Here is a 23,168-nt window from a genome sequence, read left to right as displayed (position 1 = left end):
GAGGTGTTCAACAGAGCTGGTCTCTGGGAAGGAACAGTCAGGCTTCAAATGCCTGCTAAATTAGAAGTCTGGCCCTCAGGCAGCATTTTTTAAGGTAAGCATTTACATCCTTTCAACGAAACACTGGAAATGGGTGTTTTTGCCTGTTCCCTCTGCACTGAGCCCTGGGGACGTAGCCATGGGAAGACTCATGTGCCCTTTAAGAACTGCTTCTTTGTTTGCTATAATCTTTGGGTTCTCATGGCTCTTCAGAGCTAGATGTTTTAAGGGCCGATCTCTCTATGGGAGTCTTAAAAGTCAGAGCTCTAGATGTACGGTCCAAACCCTTCCTTCCTAAGGCAGAAAGTGGCAGTTGGGGGTTCCCTCCCAATTGTATGTTGCTGGGCTAGGGGTGTGGTTCATGGCAAGAATGTGTCTCTGCCTTTCCTATCCATTTAGCTGTGGGTATTTTCTCATTTGCCAGATATGTAGGAGTTAGCTGCTCAGCTGGTTTCTGGGTCTTTTTCAGAGGGAATTACTCCATATGTAGCCATATATTTGGTGTGTCCCTGGGAGAGGGGGAGGGCAGGAGCCTCCTGAGTTTCTATCTTGGTCAACTCCTCATTTCAGCTAATTGAGTGGTTTAGCCTTTGTCCCCTCTCCCCTGTTGCGGGAAGGACCATCACAGCCCAGGCTTCATGTGCAGGTCCCGAGGGCTCAGATGCCACTGTTTGCTGGGGCCTGTGACAGAGCATCTGATGGGGCAATTAGAGGGATAGAGGCAGCAATACTCCTGCTGGTTCCCACTTTCTGGTCTCCAGCAATGACTCTTAAAGGGTTTCAGAGCTGCTCATTTCCTGGATAGAGGGTTTCTATTTTTAGTCTTTAAAAAAATCATTAAGTACTTATCCTTTACCTCTGAAGTGAATAGTAATAATTAAATGTTTTCACTCGTTCCTTTATTGATGTCTGTCTGCTCAGTAGTTCTTTGTGGAAATTTAAGAAAGCATGTGGAATCCATTAGGATATGTTGTCACTGATTATCTGATGGAACACTGTTGCTGTCAGGGTGTGCAATCATCCTCCTGAGTGTACTTTAATTCTTTACTCTGTAGTTTTTCTGGAACAATCTTTAAGTAAGAACACTTGCTTGTTAAGATTTCAGTGGAATGAAAATGACTGGGCAAATTGCCATATTTCCCTGTAATATGGGTTTTTACATTTTGGTGACTCAAATTTTATTTTTGTGTCAGTTTGCTCTGGCCTCTTTTCCTTAGTTTAAGTGACAAAGAAGACAGACCTGATGCTGTAATTTTGGTAGTTATATTTCCAGAGATGAAAATTAGTATGTATTTTCATACTAATTTCATTAGTGTGAAATAAGTATATTTACATTCTAGAAATGATTAAAGCTAGAAAAAATTCCTGCAAAATATAGGCAAAAGTGTAACATATCACATATTTACCTACTATACCATTAATAAGGAGTGCTTTGGTTAGTTTTAGCATTCACACCAGGAAAAAACAAAAATGCCTGGGTGAGTCCTTACTGTTCTGATCTAGAAGATCTGGTTAAAGTAGAGGTCCTTAGCTTTAGGAACCTGACAATATATGAGAGACATAGAAAAGAATAAAAAAACAAATTAAAAAAAATCTCCCACACATACAGGAAAACAAAAAAAAATTAAGTCAACTATTACAATGTCTACTTTGGTATAGTCTCTTCTTTCAAGTGATATGACTCTGATCTTCAAGTGTGTCTCTTTGTTTTGCCAAGCAAAATTCCAAGCCAGTCAGGTACAAGTTCAAAAGAATAGAAGCAAGACATTTCAAGGTCAGGATAAGGATGACCACGCCAGTTATCTTCATTTGCTTTACCTGTAACAGATCATACTTGGCAACAGCTCTATCTAAGTTCTCCTACCTGCTGAAATTAAGATTCCTACCTTCAAAGGGTCTTTCATGTGACAACCTCTGATGGTATTTGAATTTTCCTTTCGCCGTCAGTTTTTAATCTGGTGTTAAACCTTATAATGTATCAAAAACGGGCATGGATATGATATACATTTGGTACCAGCAGAATGGACATTCATTCAGCACGTATTTATTGAGCACATGTATGTACAGTATTATTTTAATCACTGGAGATACAACAGTGAACTAAAAGACAAAAATACTTCCTTTCATCGATCTTGCTTTCTAGTGGAACACACAGACAACAAATTAAACAAATAAACTATGCCAGATGGTGATTTAAGAAAAAGGAAAAACAAGTGGAGTGTGGAGTGAAAGTATAGATCTCTATCTTTGAGTGGCCGTGGAAAGCCTTACTGAGAAGGGAAAATTTGGGAGAAGATTTGAAGGAAGTGAGAGACTGAGCTATAATACATTGGGGAAGAACATTGCAGAAAATACTCCATGGCAAGAGTGGAATGGAACCTGTAAGGAACATTCATTAGAGGTTGGGTGAAGGGTAAATTATTTTGTTATGACACATTCCATTGGGAATTCCCTGGGCAATGTGCTCTCCTCCCTTAGTATAAGGCTCTCTAAGTAGCTCTGTTTCTAGGCAGGACAGAAGTGGCTGATTGGCTCTGTTAGAAACCCCTTTGGAAGATTCTCTTGGTTTCCTTAAGCACTGGCCTCATTGGAGTTTCACTTCAAGGTAAAGCTATATTCTTACTTCCTGCCAAGAAAGGATGTTTTGAGGAAGATGAGCAGCTGCATGGTCACCATTTCATGACAGTGCCCATGCCCATGAAACCTGGCATATAAATAAAATTTCATGAGAGTTTGGATATTCCTGAAAGAGACTCATGGTGAGAAAGTGCCCTGGGGTTGGGCTACATGGCAGAGAATTAATGGAAATAATTTGAGGAAGCAGAATTTTGTTTGAAGGGTGATGTGAATAAGCAAAGCTACATAAATAAGCAAAGTTAAATGAAACATAGTGATGAGAAACAGAGATGCCACATTATCGAGGCAACATTTGGAAATGCTGTTGGATCATGGGGATTCTCACATTCTAGCCTACGCCTTCCAATCCACACTCTGCTCTCCCATGACTCCTTGAGGGCTATGACCCTCCCAGGCCCCACACTGTTGTTGCTTTTTGATCATCATCCTGGGGCACCAGAAGGGTACAGGGAAGGGACTGGGCTGCATTAACGGCACCCCTCCTCCACCTCTGCCCACCCTAGGTTTGGGAAGTGCAGGACTGATGGGGATGCAGCCATCATTTGCAGTGTGAAAGCTGTCCTTCCTAGTAAACAGATTTGAAAAATGAGCCAGTATGACCAGATTAAATTCTTAATTGAGGATTTAAGTATAATGCTGGTGTGTCATTTTAGAATTTGCTTTTACTGTGCAGGCAGGTGAAGTACAGTGTCCTGTCATTTTTCTGCCCAATGATGCTTTACCGTCTGTGCCCTCATAATTGACATATTCATTGACATGAATAGCTGCACTTGCATATGTGTGTTTTTGGTATTTGTCCTTATGTCTTCTTTAGTCCTCATTTCCATTAGATTATAAAACAAGGTCTACGATTTCTATTTCTTTGGCACTCTTAATCCCAGGAAAGATATATTAGTTTTGCATCCAGAGTACTGAATAAATGTTGTTAAATAAAAGTTGTTAACCTCTAGGCAATAGTACATGTAAAGTGAAAGTATCCGATTTCTTCACTTTAGAAAAAATGCTATGTATACATAATTTAACTAGAATAATGCTTTGCATTTAATCACCTTTAGTGTATATGCTGTATTTTTTTTTTTAAATGCTAGACATCCTCACTGTACTCCCACATAGGTCAACTTCATAGGCCAGAAAATGTAAAATAATTCAACTCTGTTGACTCCCCCAGATTTGAAACCCTATTATGTATGTGCCAGGTTTTGCAGATTAAAAAAAAAAAAAAATTTGTCTCAGAGACATATACTGTGTCACAGAGTCCCAGAGACTCTTAACCAAGTAAGGGCCCATGGAAAGAAGTACAGACAAAAAATGTCATGGGGCTCAAAGGAAGGAAAGAGCACATCAGTCGGGAAAATTAGTCCAGGATTGGTGAAGGAGATGGCATAAGGAATGGGCTTTGAAGGATGGATGGACTTTCATCAGCTCTTGGTTGAGGAAAGCTTTTCCAGCCAGATAAAGGTAACAGCCCCTGAAAAGGCTTAGGTTTTGGGAAGCTGTGGCTAATGGTCAAAGTAAATACAGTGACAATATCCCCTAGTCTGATTGGAAACCTAGGTTTTAAAGTAGGGCTGATCTGGGAGAAAATGATAATTTTAACAATAATGGAAAATGTGGGGTGCCTTCGTCTTAGATGCCAGACCTTATATAAAGTGATTTACGTATGGAATCTCTTTTAATCTGGAAAAGGTCAGTTCCATCTTTGTTGAAGAGTTTTTCATAAAACAGCAATATTATCAGAGCTGTGATAAAGCAGGCTCATACAGAGTTGAAGCACACAGAAAACTAGAAGACGGGAGGGCATGCAGGAGGCTGTTCACATGTCCTCAGCAAGAAGTAGTGAGGATCTGAACTATTCCAGCATGAACAGAATTGAAAATACAAAATTGGGTTGGTTTGAATCAGAATTCATTTAAAACTTTATATAGCAGTCTCTGCTGAAAACTGTATTCTCTAAATCAAGCCAATGCAATGGAATCTTGAAGACCTAGATGGCCTATGTTCTGTCCTAAGTTCCTCATTGGGATATGGAAACAAGAGTCAGTAAGGCCAAAGTCTCTCCATATTATTTGAGACAGAAACCCAAAAGTGGCCCAGACATTTCCCTCTCGCTCATTCCCTATATCTTATCTGTCCCCAGTTGATGATGGTTCAAGATTGTGTCATAAAATCACGAATGTTGTTGCATATATCAGCAGTTCACCCATTTATACTACAGTATTTTACTGTAGTATTTCACTGTGTGAATAGAACCACAATTTGTTCATCCCTTCACCTACTGATTTACATTGTTTCCAGTTTATTTGTTTGTTTGTTTTGTGGAGGGAGGGAGCAATGATGAATAAAGTTTCTATAAACATTCTTCTACAAAAAAAAATTGTCTCATAAGATTGTTGATGTCCTCTCTCATTTCATGTACCAAAAAGCTCAAATTCCTTGAATGTTCAAGTTTTCAGCTGCTATGAAATACTAATCCCAGTATTAACTGTCTTACAGATTCCATTGTGATTGGATTTTGGGTTGGTCTTGCAGTCTTCGTGATTTTCATGTTTTTTGTGCTGACCTTGCTGACTAAGACGGGAGCCCCACACCAAGAGTAAGTCTGTGCTCTTCCTTAATGGCTGGTAAGCCCCAGTGCAAACTGAAGAAACAGAAATAGCATCCAGGGCTGGTGTTACTTTTAGTGGGTAGAGAGAAGGGCCTGCTTATGGATTTGCTGCCTGGACCCAGGTTCCTGTGGTGGGATCCATCTTCTCCTGGCATTTTGCTTTTTGCCTCTGGGACTTGCTTTGAAGTGGACCCTTATGAACCTGGGTTTTTTGGTCCTTTTGTATAGTCTTAATGCTGATCCAGGCTTGATTTTTATATTGAGATATTTAGTAGTTAGGATGGATTTCTTTTTCGTCTCCAAAGAATTTAGATGACTCAGCAGACTAAAAACAGTAAAAAAGACAACAGCAAAACAGGATGAAAACTAGTTTTTAAAAACATTTCAAGGAACAGAGAAGTAGTCGTTGCTGCATACTCAACTGAATTAATCATTGGCAAAAACACTGAGTTCAACACTGAGTTTCCTTGAAACTACTATAAAAAGAGAAACACTAAAGATTACGTGATTCTTTTCTTTTCTTTTTAATTGGGGAATATTGGAGAACAGTGTGTTTTTCCAGGGCCCATTAGCTCCAAGACAAGTCATTGTCCAGTCGCCATTGAGCCCACCATCCCATGTGGGAATTGAACCGGCAATCTTGTTAAGAGCTCCTGCTCTAATCAACTGAGCCATCCAGAAGCCCCACTGGTAGCTCAGCGGTAGCTCATTGTCTTCAATCTAGTTGTGGAGGGTGCACCTCACCGGCTCATGTGGGAATAGAACAGGCAACCCTGCTGTTAAGAGCTTGTGCTCTAACCAACTGAGCCATCCGGCCACCCCAGATTATGTGATTCTTACAGCAGGATAAAGAATATTTGTGTTGGGCTTTGGAATTAAGGAGAAAATTATTATATGGGTCCTTCAGGAATGTTGAATAACATCAAAACGTGTTTGTTCAGTTATGGTCTGCAAAAATCTCGGAAATATTTTAGAGATTTTTTTTTATCCCAACTCTTTAAAAAGGGAATAATAACATGTTGAATACTTTTTTAGTTGGCCCCAGCAGGCACAGCTAGCACACTCAACTTAAGTCATTAGAAGAGCTTTTGATGGAGGGGCTATTCGCAAATTGTGGCTAGGGAGAAGGACAACCCCACAGGATAGGCGGCACCCCAGGGCTATCAACACTGAGGAGTAGCTACCACCCCAATCTGAAGGCGGCCTGACTGGAGCCCAGAGTCTTGCAGAGTGAGCAGCTGAGAGGAGCTGGGACACAGCTAGCTCCCTCAGGGAGGGAGCCATAATATAAATACCCAGACCTTACTTGACTCCCTCCTTCCCATCTCTCACCATTGCTCTCATTGGCTGAATACAACACCACAACCAGCAGCCAGAGCTCTGATCAAAAGTCTTTCCCAGGACACAGAGCAAAATGGGGAAAGGAGGAAAGGGACCTACTGGAGTAAACAGAAGAAATTTAGCACATATCTTAGCATTTTGCATTCACTGTCTCTCTTAATTCTTACAGCTTTGCAGCAAGCAATATTCTTATTGTTGTACTTCATCATACAGTCTCCAGAGTCTGTTCAGTCTTCAGCCTGCACTTGAACTATTTAACAAATGCCTGGATAAAGGGAATAGTTCTGCCCATAACTCAGCTGTTTCCAGACATCAGGGTCTGGGGGGAAAAAATTAAACACATTTTAAATGAAAGGAAAATGCGATTTTATTGCAGCATATGGAGACACATGGTTGAGAATCTCTTTAACAGCCATTAAAAAGACATGAACTTTCCCCTTTCTCCATGTCCTCATAAACATCTGCACATGCCTTTGCTTCTCTTATATTGGTCCATGGGATTTGGTACTTTGGTGTGGATTGCAATAGTAGTGAGAGATGCTGAGCACAAAACTCAGATTAGGGCACATCTCATAGAGTGGTCAGGTTATAAAAACACCCTATTATCTTCTTTTTCTTCAAAGGAACAGATGGATTTTGTCAGAGTTATTGAGATGGATTTGTTTGATGTAGGATGCCAGTGATTTTACTGGATGGAAACACCCCAGTCCAAAATAGAACATGACTTCCTGTGATGGTTAATTTTATGTGTCAACTTGGCCACGCCATGGTACCCATATATTTGGTCAAACATTTCCCCATATGTTTCTGTGAAGGTGTTTGTTTTCTTTTTTAGATGAGATTAACATTTAAATCAGTATTCTTTGGGTAAAGTAGATTGTCCTCCACAATGTGGGTTGTCCTCATCCAATCAGTAGAAGGCCTTTCTAGAAATAGACTGACTTACCTCAAGAAAAAAAGGAATTCTGGCAGAAGACCCTTCAGGGTTAGACTGCAACTCTGCCCTGGGCCTCCAGCCTGCCAGCCCCCCTGCAGATTTTGGATTTGCCAGCCTCTGCAATCTCATGGACCAATTCCTTAAAATAAATGTCTCCCTCTCTCTCTGTAGACAGGAAGGAAGGAAGAAAGGAAGGAAGGAAGGAAGGAAGGAAGGAAGGAAGGAAGGAAGGAAGGAAGGAAGGAAGGAAGGAAGGAAAGAAAGAGATGGATGGATAGATAGATAGATAGATAGATAGATAGATAGATAGATAGATAGACAGACACACACACACACACACACACACATCCTGTTTGTTCTGTTTCTCTGGAGAATCCTGACTAATATGTGTCATGGTGACCCTGGATAGCTGAGGCTTGCATTTCTAGTCTTTCAATTGGTAGTTCAGTCCTACTGCTTTTGATGGTATTTCTGAATGATCTCAATCAGAACACCGGGGTCATTGAAACTCTACATGCTTTCAGTGAGGTTAAATAGAAAGTCTAACCTTTTCTTACTTTCAGTAAAATAAGGAATCAGCCCTCAGGGCCACACCTTAAATGCCTTTTTGAGTCTGAAGCACTGTAAGATGGCATTTGGTTGTATTATATCATAATAGAAAACTGAAAGAAACAGACATGTGGAAAAATCTCTAAAGGGATCAGTTACAAAAGGCTTTTAAATCTTAGTAAATGACATTCATCTGGCAGGAATATTCTCTAACATAGACATTTTTTCCATTCAGCCAACTTTAATATAAAAACCGATTTTGAGTTTGCCTGTGATAATTAGGCATGAAGGAAAGAATGATAAATCATTGAGAAAAATAATATGAATCTTTTTTTTTGACGTTTACCATATGCCAGGGTCTACTAATAACTTTATATGAATAATCTTACTAAGTCTGCACAGGAAGATGTGGTAAAGCTTTTAAGTGTTCCCGCTTTACGGACTAGAAAAATGAGGCTGAATCACTTTTCTCAGGTCTCACAGGTGAAACAACGGTAGAGTGAGGCCTCAGACTAAAGCCTCTTTGACTCTGAAGCTCCTGTTATTCATCACTACATTAAATTAACTCACCTTTCTGATCACAACATATTGATCAGAAATTCACATAACACACGAAGTGATAATCCCAACAAGTCTGCTACCCACCCACCACTGTACATAGTTATCAGAACATTATTGACTATATTCCCCATGCTGCACAACGCCTCCGTGTGACTATTTTTTAATTGTAGTTGACATCCAATATTATTTTATATTAGTTTCAGGTGTACAGCTTAGTGGTTAGACATTTATATAATTTATGAGTAATTTCCCCAGTAAGTCTACTACCTATCTGACATTGTACATAGTTTTTACAATACTACTCACTGTATTCCCCATATTGTACTTTACATCCCCATGACTGCCCTGTAATTATCAATTTGTACTTCTTAATTCCTTCACCTTTCTCACCCAGCCCCCCTCCCATCTAGTAACCATCAGTTTATTCTCTCTATGTATGGATCTACTTCTGTTTTGTTTGTTCATTTATTTTGTTCTGTAGATTCCACATATAAATGAGATCATATGGTATTTGTCTTTCTCAGTCTGACTTATTTCACTAAGCATAATACCCTCTAGGTTTATCCATGTTGTAAATGGTAATATTTCATTCTTTGTAATGGTAGAGTAATATTCCATTGTATATATGTACCACAGTTTCTTTATCCAGTCATTTATTGATGGGCGTGTAGGTTACTTCCATGTGTTGGCTATTATAAATAGTGTTGCAGTGAACATAGGGGTGTATATATCTTTTCAAATTAGTGTTTTGGATTTCTTTGAATAAACACCCAGGAGTGGAATTTGCTGAGTCATAAGGTAGCTCTATTTTTAATTTTTTGAGGAAACTCCATACTGTTTTCCATAGTGGCTGCACCAATTTACAATCCAATCAACCGTGCATAAAGTAGCCTTTTCTCCACATCTTTACCAACACTTGTGTGTTGATTTATTGATGATGGCCATTCTGACAGGTGTGAGGTAATATCTCATGGTGGTTTTTATTTGTATTTCTCTGATGATTAGTAATATTGAGCATTTTTTTATATGTCTATTGGCCATCTATGTACATCCTCTTTGGAGAAGTGTCTACCAAGTCCTCTGCCCGTTTTTTAACTGGATTGTTTGTTTTTTTTGGTGTTGAGCTATTTGAGTTTTTTATAAATTTTGAATATTAACCCCTTATCAGATGTATCACTTGTGAATATCTTCTCCCATTCAATAGGATGTCTTTTTGTTTTGTTGAGGTTTCTTTTGCTGTGCAAAAACTTTTTAGTTTAATGTGTTCCCATTTGTTTATTTATTTATTTGTCTTTTATTTCCTTGCCTGGATAGTAAAAATATTACTAAGGTTAATAATGTCTGAGAGTTTACTGCCCTTGTTTTCTTGTAGGATTTTTATGGTTTCAGGTCTTACATTTAACTCTTTAATCCATTTTAAGTCTATTCTTTTATATGGAGTAAGAAGATGGTCCAATTTTGTTTTGTTTTGTTTTGTTTTTTGTATGTATGTATTCATCCAGTTTTCTCAGCACCATTTATTGAATATACTGTCTTTACCCCAGTGTATATTCTTGGTTCCTTTGTCATAGATTAAGTGACCATATAGGCATGGATTAATTTCAGGGCTCTTTATTCTGTTTCATTGATCTATGTGTCTGTTTTCATACAAATACCATACTGTTATTATTACTATGGCCTTATAATATAGTTTGATATCAGGAAGCTTGATACCTCCAGCTTTGTTCTTCTTTCTCAAGATTGCCATGGCTATTCAGGGTCTTTTATGGTTCCATTTAGATTTTAGAATTATTTGTTCTAGTTCTGTGAAAAATGTCATTGGTATTTTGATAGGGATTGCATTGACTCCATAGGTTGATTTGGGTAATATGGACATTTAACTATATTAATTCTTCCAATACATGAGCATGGTATATGCTTCCATTTATTTATATCTTTTTAAATTTCTCTCATCAATGTCTTATAATTTTCTGAGTATATGTGTTTGGCTTCCTTAGTTAAATTTATTCCTGGGTATTTTTTTTATGCAATTGTAAATGGGATTCTTTTCTTAATTTCTGTTTCTGATTGTTCGTTATTGGTTTATAAAAATGCAACCAATTTCTGAATATTAATTTTGTATCCTGCTTCTTTACTAAGTTCGTTTATCAGTTGTAATAGTTTTTTGCTGAATCTTTTTGGTTCCTTATGTACAGTATCATGCCATCTGCAAATAATGACAGTTTTTCTTCTTCCTTTCCAATTTAGATGCCTTTTATTTCTTTTTCTTGTCTGATAGCTGTGGCTAGGACTTCCAGTATTATTTTGAATAAAAGTGGTGAAAGTGAACATCCTTGCTTTGTTCCTGATCTTAAAGGAAATGCTTTTTGCTTTACCCCATTGGATATGATGTTAGCTGTGGGTTTGTCATACTTATATATGAACTTTATTATGTTGAGAAATTTTCCTTCTATTCCCAGTTTGCTGAAAGTTTTTATCATAAATTGATGCTGGATTTTGTCAAATGCTTTTTTCTGCATCTATTAATATGATCATATGATTTTTATCTTTCATGTTATTTATGTGGTATATCACCTTAATTGATTTGCAGATATTGAACCAAATTTACATCCCAGGAACAAATCCCACTTGGTCATGTTGTATGATCTTCTGAATGTATTGCTGAATTCGGTTTGCTAATATTTTGTTGAGGATTTTTGCATCTATGTTCATCAGGAATATCGGTCTATAGTTTTCTTTTTCTGGAATGCCTTTGTCTAGTTTTGGAATCAGGGTAATGTTTGCCTCGTAGAATGAGCTTGGGTTTTTATTGAGTTTTTTGGAATAGTTTGAGAAGACTAAGTGTTAATTTTTCTTTGAATGTTTGGTACAATTCACTAGTAAAGGAATCTGTTTGTTTGTTGGGAGCTTGTTGATTACTGATCCAATTTCATTAGCAGTAATCGGTCAGTTCAGATTTTCTGTTTCTTCTTGACCCAGGCTTGGAGATTGTATGCTTCTGGGAGTTTATTCATTTTGTCCAGATTATCCAATTTGTTGCATATAACTGCTCATAGTATTTTCTTTAAATTCTTTGTATTTCTGTGGTATCAGTTATGACTTCTTCGCTGTCATTTCTGATTTTATTTATTTGGATCCTCTTTTTTTTTTCTTGATGAGTCTGATTAAAGGTTTATCAATTTTGTTTATCTTTTCAAAGAATGAGCTTTTGGTTTCATTGATCTTTTGTATTTCTTTTTTTAGTGTCTATTCTATTTACTTCTACTCTGATCTTTATTTCCTTCCTTGTACTCACTTTGGGCTTTATTTGGTGTTCTTTTTTCAGTTCCCTTAGGTATAAAGTTAGATTTTTTAATATGGATTTTTCTTGTTTCTTGTGGTTCTACTTGGTAGAAACTACAAAGGTATATGCTATTAGTTGCTGCCTGTGTTGTATGTGGAGGCATGTGGGGGTTGCTTTACTATGGATCAAGGTTGACTGCCCCCAGTATTGGGCCTGGGGCAGCTTAACAAAAGATCCAGAGCCTCCCTAGGCCGGTTGCCACCTCCCGGCTGCCCATAGGACTCAGCGGCTGACAGAGCCTCCTTAGGTGTGTGAGCTGGGCTGGTTTACCTGGTGTTGACAGTGCCCCTGGTGATGCCACCTGAGTTGGGTGGCATAGGTTCCCAAGGAATCACAGGGTGTGGCCAGTGGTTTTCACAAAATTAATGCAAATTCAATTCTTGTGCCAGTACTGAACCTGTGACCACTCTGCAAAACGCCCAAGAACACCATGACCAGCTGCTATTTACCTCAGGCCCGCAGATCCTGGAGAGCTGCCCGAGAAAGGCTGCAGTGTCAGCTGGCGCTGACTGCCCACCACCAAAACTTTCCCAGGCTCCTGTGGGCCTACCACTGCTGTACAAGTCTCCCATAGATTGCAGGGCAAAGCTGGTTGCCCAAGAGCTGAGGGTGACTCGGGCAGTGCCACACTGCCTGGACTGGGTCCAAGGGAATCACCAACATGGTGCACACACAGTGGATTTTATCAGACCAATGCGATCTCAGATTTGGCCCTTCAACACAGGAAAGATGGCACCCTCCTGTAGGTTACATGTGAGGCAGGCTCCACTTAGAGATAATGGCAGCTGTCTGTAGCCCTCACCTTGAGCCACACAACTCAGCCTTTCCCTGTATGTTTCTGGCACCTCTTTAGTCACCATCCCTCTGCCGGAGCCCAGGGTGAATGCCTGTGAGCAAGTAAGTCTATGTGAACTAATGCCTGTGTTGCTGCTGGCATATGCTGGCCTCACGGTGGCACTCAGTAAAGATTAGTCCGCCCCTTTGATGCTTGTGGAAGTCTGGTGAGAGCTGAAGTGTCTAGGTAAAGAGTAGGAGGGAGAAGAAGAAGAAACCTATCCTCCCGTGTCAGAGCCAGGCCTTAAGCATTTACGTATGTAGCATCTACACTTGTCAAAATGTTGCCTCATTCTACCCCAGCTTCAGCTTGAGTATCTCTCTCAGTAAAACAGTAGGATGAATTTAGAAAGGAGGCTAAGTAGAGGACCTTGGTGATGGGTTGGAAGGACTGAAATGTTGGAATTCTGACTGCTTTGTATATCAGGTTCTCTGGGTAGTTTGTCACAAAGATCAGTTACTTCCCCAAGTAAGATGTCAGGTAGCATCCTTTTAGAATATGACTCCAATCTGGCTAAGATACCTGATCAAGTCTTCAAGCTCAAAATGGACTAGTACTGAATCTACTACTTAATTCTGTCTTTTTCCCCATGGGGGCATCTCAGGGCGGGGCTGAATGGCTCACTAGGATCTCATCACTGCTGACACCCTTTGATAGGAGTGAGACCCAAGGATGGCAGAGACTACCATCCCTGCCTCCACTCCCTATGCCCTGTCCATGATAGACATCACTAATTGATTGTATTCTCTTCTCTGGGTAGCCAAGATTTTACCTCAGAATCATTTTCAAAACACCACTGCAGGCAGCCTTCAGGAATCAATCACAATTTACCTGAGAGGGAACATATATTTGCCATCCCTGGCTGGACCTTCATTGAACAGCTTTGGATGGAAGGAGTTGAGATCCATTCAACTGTACAAAGCCAATGACATCACAATAAAATGGGCAAGTTTTTTTCACTAAAGTTTTCAACTTGAGATCATATTAAGATAAAAACTTCAATTCTGGAATCACTGACTACTCAGTGGCTTCTGAAGGAGGGAACATGCAATAATCAGACTAGGTTATGAGACAGTAACCAACAACAATCAAATCTCAAGTATAATACAACACAGGTTTATTTTTGCTCAAGTTACACATCTGCCAAGGGTTGGCAAGGGCTGGACACAGCCTCTTCACTTATAGCTTCAGTGTCTCCACAGCTGCACTGTGACTGGAAGAAAATGCCTGGAGATATCACCCCTGCCCTTCCGTTCTTCATCTGGGTAAAACACTTCCCCTCCTCTCACACCCACTTGACTGCCCAGGCTGGGAAGAACAATCTGTGCCCAGAAAAAGTGAACCAGGTATTGGTGTGCATGAGTGAAGTATACTGCAGAGGGAGAAGTACTCTTATAAAGCTGACATCACCTTTCTTAAAAGCTTTTAGGCCCAAGATATAACTTTAATAGGGATTATTTCCCTCATGGAATATTTGCTGTTATGTGTGCCGGGGACAGGGGGAACCTCTGACCTGGGTCCTTTATGGACAGTGCACATAAAAGAACCATTTCCCCTGCTTTCTCAGTGAAGGAGCACTTTATTCTCTTGGCTGTCTTGTTAAAGCATTGTAGCCCCATTATCATCAATCAGCCAGAGAGATAGAGTAATAGGAAAGGCTTGGATCACATTTTTATGTTGAATATGTTGGAATTCTTTTAAAAAATTATCCAACCCCAGACATCATATACCTCAGATACCCTCCTTTGTAGCCTTTGCTAAGTGTAGTGGTCCATCCAGGTGGGGATGTTTTCCCTTGAGGGCTGAGTGCAGGGTTGCTCATGACCTTGTAAACATGGAAATTACGTTTTACCTTGAGTTGTGGTTTACCTGACTATGGCACTTACTAAAGGATATAGTGCAACTAAAAACTAATAGCAGGACAACATCAGTACTCAAGGTGTTTGGTAATGACCCAGACCATGAGAACTAGCTAACACAATGCAGGTGCAGTAACCGGTTCCCAAGGAGTCCTGTCATTCTGAGGGCTCTACCACTATCAACAGGTAGAAAATCTGACTATTTTATATCTCTGATTCAATTTATACACCTTTGTTGAGGAGTTACTTTTAATTAGCCATCAGTTATGAGGTATTTGCTGAGTACACAGCCACAGGCTTGCCCAGGACTGTGCTGAGGGTTGTTCTAAGGAAGTGGAGTCTTCTTTGCCCTAGAGAGACTGACATCTTCCTGATAAGTTAGTGCTACCAAATAAAGCAACCAAAGGTGCTTCCACACACAGAGAAGTGTTTTGTTGGTGCCTCTGCTTGGGTTTGTTCCATGAGGTAAAGCTCTGAGCACAGGCTATGTTAATGGTTATCTCAGGTTGTTAAATATAGAAGCTTTCACTTTTATTAGGACTCTTTAAAAGTCCACTGGAAGTGACTGCTGGAAATACCAGGTGCCCGCAGCTGGTCTGCCCACTGATTTTCATGAGTGGGGCAAAGCAGAGGGCAGTTGTGGCCATGCGAAGACTCATACAGCAGCAGACACTTCATTTGAATCTGGAAAATCATTAGGGGAATAACCCAGAACATTGTGGGTATTTTTTGTCTGCAAATGGAGGTGGAAGGAGTCTTTCCCCCTGAACTGATTTGTCTTTGGGTCACACAGGAAGGAGTATTTTGCTAAGCACTGGAGGAGGCTGTGCCTCTCCCAGGAATCAGAGCTTCAGACCTCCCTGCAGATTCAGCCATTCGGTCCACTGATTGGAGGTCTAATGGCTGAAGGCCTTTTGAGAGATGCAAAGATGAACAAAATACAGACTAGCAGGATATAGGAGAGAAGAGACTGTACACAAAAATAGCTTGGACAGGAGGCAGGAAGGGATACATCCTGTAAGAGAAGGTCAGTAATATCCAGCAGGGCACAGAAAAGGGGCAGATTCCTAGCTGGTGGGAGATCAGAGAGTCTCCATGAGGCAGTGACATTTGAATTGGACAGTGAAGAAAACATTTGATTTTTATAGACAAAGAGGAATAGAAGTAACAGCACAAGCAAAGGCACAGAAAGGGACAGTCCTGAGTGCATTGGGGGACAGTCAGGCCCCATGTGGCTGGACTTTAGGAGAGGACTGGTGGGACAGGACACTAGAAAGCCCAGATGATGTGAGGGTGGAGGGTCTGAAATATCAGGCAGAAGAGTTGGAGGAGTCAAAGAAGGTTTGTGAGCAGGGGAGTATCACTGAAGTGAATGATAGTCCCCGAAGATGCCAAAGAACTGGATGGATCCTCACATTAGAGGCTGTCTATTCAGGTACAGATCGTTCTACAGGTAGAGAGAATACATGACACGATCCATGGTGAGGGAAAAGGACCAAGAATCAGAACAGTCTGAACAGTCTTTTTATTCTGGCGGGTGGAGTTCAGTGCTGTTGTAGTCAATAGGTTACGTTCAAATTGCATTTCTTATAACAAGCTGAAAATGAGGAGTACAAATTCTTAAAACAAATGAGTGAAACAAATACTTTCAAGTTTCAAGGTTCTATCCAAAGAAATAATTGTAACTTATGAAAATTTAGGGTGACACAGGAGAATTTGTAAACATACTAGCTAGATTTCAGTTTCATGATGGCAAAATATAGAATGCGTAGGACTGTGACAAAAATAATTAAAGGCGCTAATATTCTTGGTGAGTCTACATTTTCTGAAAAATTATCTTAGTCTGTTCAGACTGCTATAACAGAATACTATAGACTAGGTAGCTTATAAGTAACGGAAATTTAATTCTCACAATTTGGAGGCTGAGAAGTCCAAGATCAAGGTGCCAGCAGATTCAATGTCCGGTGAGGAACTGTTTCCCAGTTCATAGATGGCAATCTTTTCACCATGTCTTCATATGGAGGAAGGAGTGAGTGATCTCTCTAGGGCCTCTGGTATCAGGGCACTCATCCCATTTATGAGAGCTTCACCGTCATGACCTAATCACCTCCCAAAGACCCACCTTCTAATACCATCACATGGGGGATTAGTTTTTAACATATGAGTTTTGCAGGGACACAAACATTCATCTATAGCACAGATAATTCTTCAGTCTTCTTTCTTTTCTTTGTGATACTTCTAACATGGTTTTCATTGCTAGCTCAGTCAACATTTCACATTTTCTCGTTCTTGTAATGTTGCAGTTGTTGAAGTTTATGGCTTCTGGTTTTAACTACAATTTTAATCAAAATGTAATTTAAGATGTTTGGCCCTTGTAATTTTTAATTTTCACAGGTGTAACCACAGCACATTCTTTGTTAAATTTATTCCTAAGTATTCCAATTTTTGATGCTATTGTGAATGAAATTATTTTTCACTTTCTTATCGTTCATTAATAGTTTGTAGAAATACTACAATGAAAGGAAACTTTTTTTTTTAAAAAACAATAGTGCTGGGACAATGGGATAAACATAAGGAAGAGAATGAACCTTGACCTCTGTGTCAACGTAGGTCATACACCCAAAGTAAAAGCTCCTAGAAGAGCTCTGTCAGATAGAACTTTCTGTGATGATAAAAATGTTCTCTGTGTTGTCTAATTAGGTATCTGCTAGCCACATGGGGCTATATTGAGTACTTCAAATGTAAGTAATAAAACTGAGAAATCAAGTTTTAAATTTTACTTAATTTAAATTTAAATAGCCACCTGTGACAAGTGGCTACTGTATTGGACAGTATGGTTCTAGAAAAAAGCATAGAATATCTTTGTGATATTTAGAGTTGGCAGTTATTTCTTAAAGAGGATAAAAATGCAATAAACATAAAAGGAAAAATTAGTAAATTGAACTTAACTGAAATTTAAAGCTTCCACTCATCAAAAGACATCTTTAAGAAAATGCAAATACAAGTCACAGACGAAGAGAATATGTTTGCAAAGCATGTATCTAACAAAAGACTTGTATTCAACATATATTACACAACTCAAGAGAAAATGTTTGGAATACATATATCTGACAAAGGACCTGTATTCAGAATATGTTACCAAACTTCTACAAACCAGTAACCAAAAACAAACAACTCCATTTTAAACATGGTAAAAGACTCATACAGACCCTTCATAAAAGAAGATAAGCCAACAGCCAATAAGAAAATGAAAAGATGCTTGATATTATTAGACATCAGAGAAATGCTCATTAAAATCACAATGAGATTCCATTTCACTCCCCTGAGAATGGCTAACATTAAAAGGACTGATCACACCTAACGTTGGCAAAGTTGTGAAACAACTCTGATTCTCATACACTGTGGTGAGGGTGTAAAACGGCACAGCCACTTTGTAAAACTCTGTCGCTTCTTAAAAAATTAAGCACACGTCTACTATGTGACCCAGTAATTCGAAGGCATGTACTCAAGAGCAATAAAAACATATATCTACGAAGAGACTTTTCAAGAATAGCAGTTTTGCTCACAACAGCCCCAAACTGGAAACAACCCAAATGTCCTTTAACAAGAAAATGAATAAACAGATTGTACTGTATTTATACAATGGAATTACACTGAGCAAGTACAAGGACAAACTTGTTATGTGCAACAGATGAATCTCAAAAACATTGTGCTGAGCAAAAGAATCAAGGCTGTACATTGTGTGATTCTATTTGCATGAATTTTAAGAACAGGCTAAACTAACCTATGGTGACAAAAATCAAAACAGATTGCCTATTGAAAGTGAAATTGGACTGGAAGTTAATAAGAACTGGCAAAGCTAATCAATGGAAATAGAAATCAGAGCAGTGTTACCTAAAGGGGGTGGAAATTGAATGGAAGGATAAAGGAAATAGTCAGTGTATCTTGATTGCGGGTGGTGGTTACATAGGTGTATAGATTAATAAAAACACATTGGCTTTTATGCTTAAGATCTATGGATTTCAGTTTCAGTATTTAATTCTTACCCAAATGATAGGATGACTAGAAATGTCACTGAAGCAAGCTGTGTCTGTGATCACAGGTATTCACATCCCAGTCAAGGAAAGAAAAGAATAAAATATTTCATGTTTACCAGCGTCTAAGAGTACACAGATTAACGTTTCCCTTGTTCTTGGGGAGGAAGAATCAGGCAAATCGACCTGTTATCACACTTCAGGGATGACTGGGAGACAACGTCAGTGGGAGGGGGTGGGGCAGGGGAGGCATGTCAGTGGGGCCTGAATGCCCACTGCCATGGCTCTGCCCCGGGAGGGACAAAGTGGGTTCCTGTGCCTCCATTCTTCGGCAAGGGTGGTCAGTGAACCCAATTCTTAATCCTGAGAAAATGCAGCCTGTGTTACGGAAGAGCTGCTGCACACAGATAGGCTTTGGGGTCTGTTTTCACACCCAGCTGATGCTCCAGACAGGCAGAAAAGCTGTTACTCAGAGCTCCTCAGCCTGACCATTGGGGAATGTTGGGCGCCCCAGCAATCTTAATTATGCTTTCCGCCCCCCCAAATGTGTTAAGCCCTTCTTGTTGCCAGGTAAGATTTTAGGTCACAGGTTGCTGACACACCTCTGTTCTCAAATGTTTTAAACCTGAGTGAAGTGACAATGAAGGAAAGAAAATGACGTACTAAAAGACAAGACCACTTAAAGTTGCATTACAGCAGAAGTCATTAAGTCGCTCTAAAGTGATTTTTCTCTGAATTCTGAATACATGATCTACTGAATGTTGTACTCTTATGTAAATCAATAATCTTCACATCACCTTTGCTCAGCAGGCAATGAGATTTTTCTTCACCAGAATTAATACTCAAAAGGAAAAACTCAGGCTTCTGAGAGGAATTCTTTGTCTGATATCACCAGGTAATCACGGTAGGAGATGGATTTGATACAAAGGTCCCTCAGTTGGCTGGATTGCAAAGTTTCTGATCCCTGAAATCCAGATGATTCTTGATAATTTGGAGGTTTGTATACATGATCAGATTTTCCAGACCTATAAATTGAATCTGTACTTCTCCCAAACTATGGGAATTTGGTCATCAGCCCTTTAACCTAAATGATAGGATGGGAAGGAAGAGATTTAAGAACTAAAATCATTGAGAAGATTTACAATCTTTGAACACAGACTCGAGCCTAGTTTTTGTTCAGTTCTGTTATGGATTTTCAAACATGTTCAGACATGATTTGTGCCCTTAAGGAATCACTACTTGTATGTGAGCAACCTTTATATAAATCTGGGAAGGATGGGTATTAAAGTACATGGGATATAAGGTTATTCAATTTACCCACGCTCTTTCTTTTTTCTTTCTTTTATTTTTTTTTGGGGGGGAAGGGAGAGGGTGTGGGAAGTTCTCAGTTATCTCTATTTCTTTCATTGGGAAAAGGGTGTATTAAAAATAATAGCCCTGTAACTTTAGAGGGCTGTAAAGATAGCTATATAATTTAAATTTTCCTATGGCATTAACTGTGTTAATTTTCTGTTCTTTTTTTAATAATTACTTAGCATGTCATAATTATTCCATATATTCCTAGTACTGATGGTCAGAAAACTACTTCAAAGCAATATATTTAACTAATATTAAAAGTTTAGGACCATGCTCTTTCTTTCATGAATTTGAGGGACTAATTGAGTTATTTTATTCATTCATTCATTGAATTATTACCATTGAATTGCTAACTTGTTCCACACTAAATTAGGATTAGGAACCTGGATTTTATTCCCACTCCTGTCACTAACTGGTTGTATGACTCAAGTGGGCATTCTGACTGCCCCTTACTTTAGCTTCTGCATTTGTAAATTTGGTAGAGTGATTCTTGCCCGAAGTGACCGTACTTGTCAGTTTTGAGAATCGAATGAGATAAATGGATATGACAGTGCTTTGACAAATATGAAACTCACCTCTGTGAGGTAACACCATCATTGTTCAGGCTGGCCTGATGTATGTCAGTGGTTCTAAACTTGAACATGAGTAGTGCTCCTGGGAGATCCTATAAAAATACAGATTACTGGTCTCTACCTCTGGACAGTCTGGGGATCTGCAACTCAGGATTCTGCATTTTAAGAAACACTTCAAGTAATTCTGATGCAGAGGATCCAAGAGTCCCACTGAGAAAAACTAGTGTATGATGTAGAATATCAGAAGATTCTTCCGCAAGATGTCTCTTTCCAGGAAGCTCCAGGGGCGCTCATCTTGAGGGGTTTGCCTAGGGTTTATTTGTACATGTTCAGAAGTGATGTCTCTCAGTTCCGATGTTCACACATTCTGTACAGGGACTTGCACTAAGTATGTGCTCAGGGGAAATACGCCATGCTTCCCTCCATGCTGTAAACCACCGTTCTGTAGGAGAATGAGCTCGAGTGTAAGCAATCTTTTATTTCCCTTTTCTTTACAGCAATTCAGAATCTTCAGAGAAGAGATTCCGAATGAACAGCTTTGTGTCAGACTTCGGAAGACCGCTGGAGCCAGATAAGGTGTTTTCTCGACAGGGCAATGAGGAATCCAGGTCTCTCTTTCACTGCTACATCAATGAAGGAGAACACTCGGACAAGGCCAAAGCTTGTCACCAGACCACGGCCCTTGACAGCGATGTTCAACTCCAGGAAGCCATCAGAAGCAGCGGGCGACCAGAGGAGGAGCTGAACAGGCTCATGAAATTTGACATCCCCAATTTTGTGAACACAGACCAGAACTCCTTTGGGGACGATGATCTTCTGATTTCGGAACCACCTATTGTTCTAGAAAATAAGCCAGTTTCCCAGACCTCACACAAAGACCTGGATTGAGAAACATGCTCTGTAAAGTGTCTTCCTGAAGATGTTGGGTCTGTGTTTGTAAAACAAGAAATCTCCATTCACCAAAATTGTGTGTGTGTGTGTGTGTGTGTGTGTGTGTGACAGAGAGAGACTGAGACACAGACAGACAGAGAGAAAGACAAAGAAGAGAGCTGATTTCACTGAGTTTTTATGCCTTTAAACACATTTAGGGTTTTTTTGGGGATAAAGTGTTTACATGGTCTCATCTTCTTGTTGAAAAATTTGGCCACGTACTCAGTGTCAGTGTTCTTGAATGGGGGTTATCATACTGTGTTCCAATCTTGTTCCAATCTGGCCCTGCCACTACCATGCTCTACCTTTAGCAAGTAGCTTTACCTCTCTGGGCTGCCACATTTTGAACTATAAGGTGAATCTGGAGTAGCTAATCCATCCCATCTCTAATATTTTGTGAATTTATGAGTTTGCATCCAGATGACGCTGGACTAGACATAAAGCATTATCCACTAGGGCACTGCCTCCTAGTTTTTATTGGAGAATTCCCCCAAGTGTTTGCACATTCCAGTCATCCCTTTTTATCCCAGCTTTTGTCAGGGGCCTGCGTGTCTGCCAGGATGCTAAGAGATTCGTCTCACATAGTCACTGTGGCCAACATTTCTGTTGGTTGTGCTAAAACAGCTCTTCTGAGAACCCCTGGCCACTATGCTCAAACCTGGGGACAGACCTCCCCCACACACACTAAAGTGAGTACCAATTCATGCCACATCCCATGGCACTCCTGTCCCCAAGAAATGTAGGAAAGGTGATCAGCTGAGAGAGGTGACTTTTGTGTGTCTCTGTGTTGGTGTATCTGTGTCTTGTCACACTGCTGTGCCAATGGCTACTAAACAACAAAAGTGACATTTCCCATGCTATCTATTTACTTGGTAGATGTGTAAGTGATTGTCATCTGACTAGTATGTGGCTTTGAGCTGAGTTGGTGAATGTTGTAAATACCCTACCAACAGAATTCAGAGTGGCCTGGTGAAACACAGAGTTACACCTGCACACTGGCTTTGGAAACAGTTTGGTTTTGTAGACCCAGTCGGCTGTATGCATGGCCAGCTGTTAATCTCTGGCTGGCATTTTCATTATGAATTTGTCCACCACCTGTCTTGCTAAAGCTAAAAAATAAATGCATTTGATTGCACAGGAATTTTCTCTGGTTCTTTGTTTTCACACATCCAGTTTTTTCATTGCCTTCTTAAAATGATTCCTTATTTATAATGCCTCCTAACTTCTGTCATCTCTAGGGTCCCAGTGGTCCAAGTCATGTACCAGATTTCATTTAGGAATTATTCCACCAAAATAAATCCCTTTCCTATAATGTCTTTTGAGGAAAACATTATTATTTTAAGACTCTAATACTAACCAGAACAAGGAGTGTAATATTTCTTGTAATTAAAGTTGTTTTAACTCATTCTTGCAAATAGATACTTGCTATTTTTATGGATATTTTCAGGAAAGAGAGCAAGGGTAGTGAAGAATGCTGAATTTATTAACTTCTAACATGAATAGTGTTCATAATTTATTTAACCAAACATAAACCTTGGACTATTTCTTATTAAGATTTAAAGCGATTTAA

General features: G+C 39.6%; 1 protein-coding gene across 11 annotated transcripts in view; it reads left to right on the top strand.

Moving 5' to 3' along the window:
• MRAP2 (melanocortin 2 receptor accessory protein 2) overlaps nt 1-22,737 on the top strand; it is a 43,378-nt gene extending 20,641 nt beyond the window's left edge. For 9 of the 11 annotated variants that reach the window (XM_081039755.1, XM_081039759.1, XM_081039758.1 and 6 more), the window contains 2 exons: nt 5,170-5,269; nt 21,166-22,728. In XM_081039755.1, the coding sequence (XP_080895881.1) occupies nt 5,170-5,269; nt 21,166-21,556 (491 nt within the window). In that variant the 3' untranslated portion in view covers nt 21,557-22,728. Of the gene's footprint in view, nt 1-5,169; nt 5,270-21,165 lie in introns of all 11 variants that reach the window. The other 2 variants (XM_081039756.1, XM_081039765.1) reach the window with 1 other exon arrangement.
• The last annotated feature ends 431 nt before the right edge of the window (nt 22,738-23,168 follow it).

Source organism: Rhinolophus hipposideros (genome assembly GCF_964194185.1).
Source record: "Rhinolophus hipposideros genome assembly, chromosome: 3".
NCBI lineage: Eukaryota > Metazoa > Chordata > Mammalia > Chiroptera > Rhinolophidae > Rhinolophus > Rhinolophus hipposideros.
This window is presented reverse-complemented; position numbering and strand designations above follow the sequence as displayed.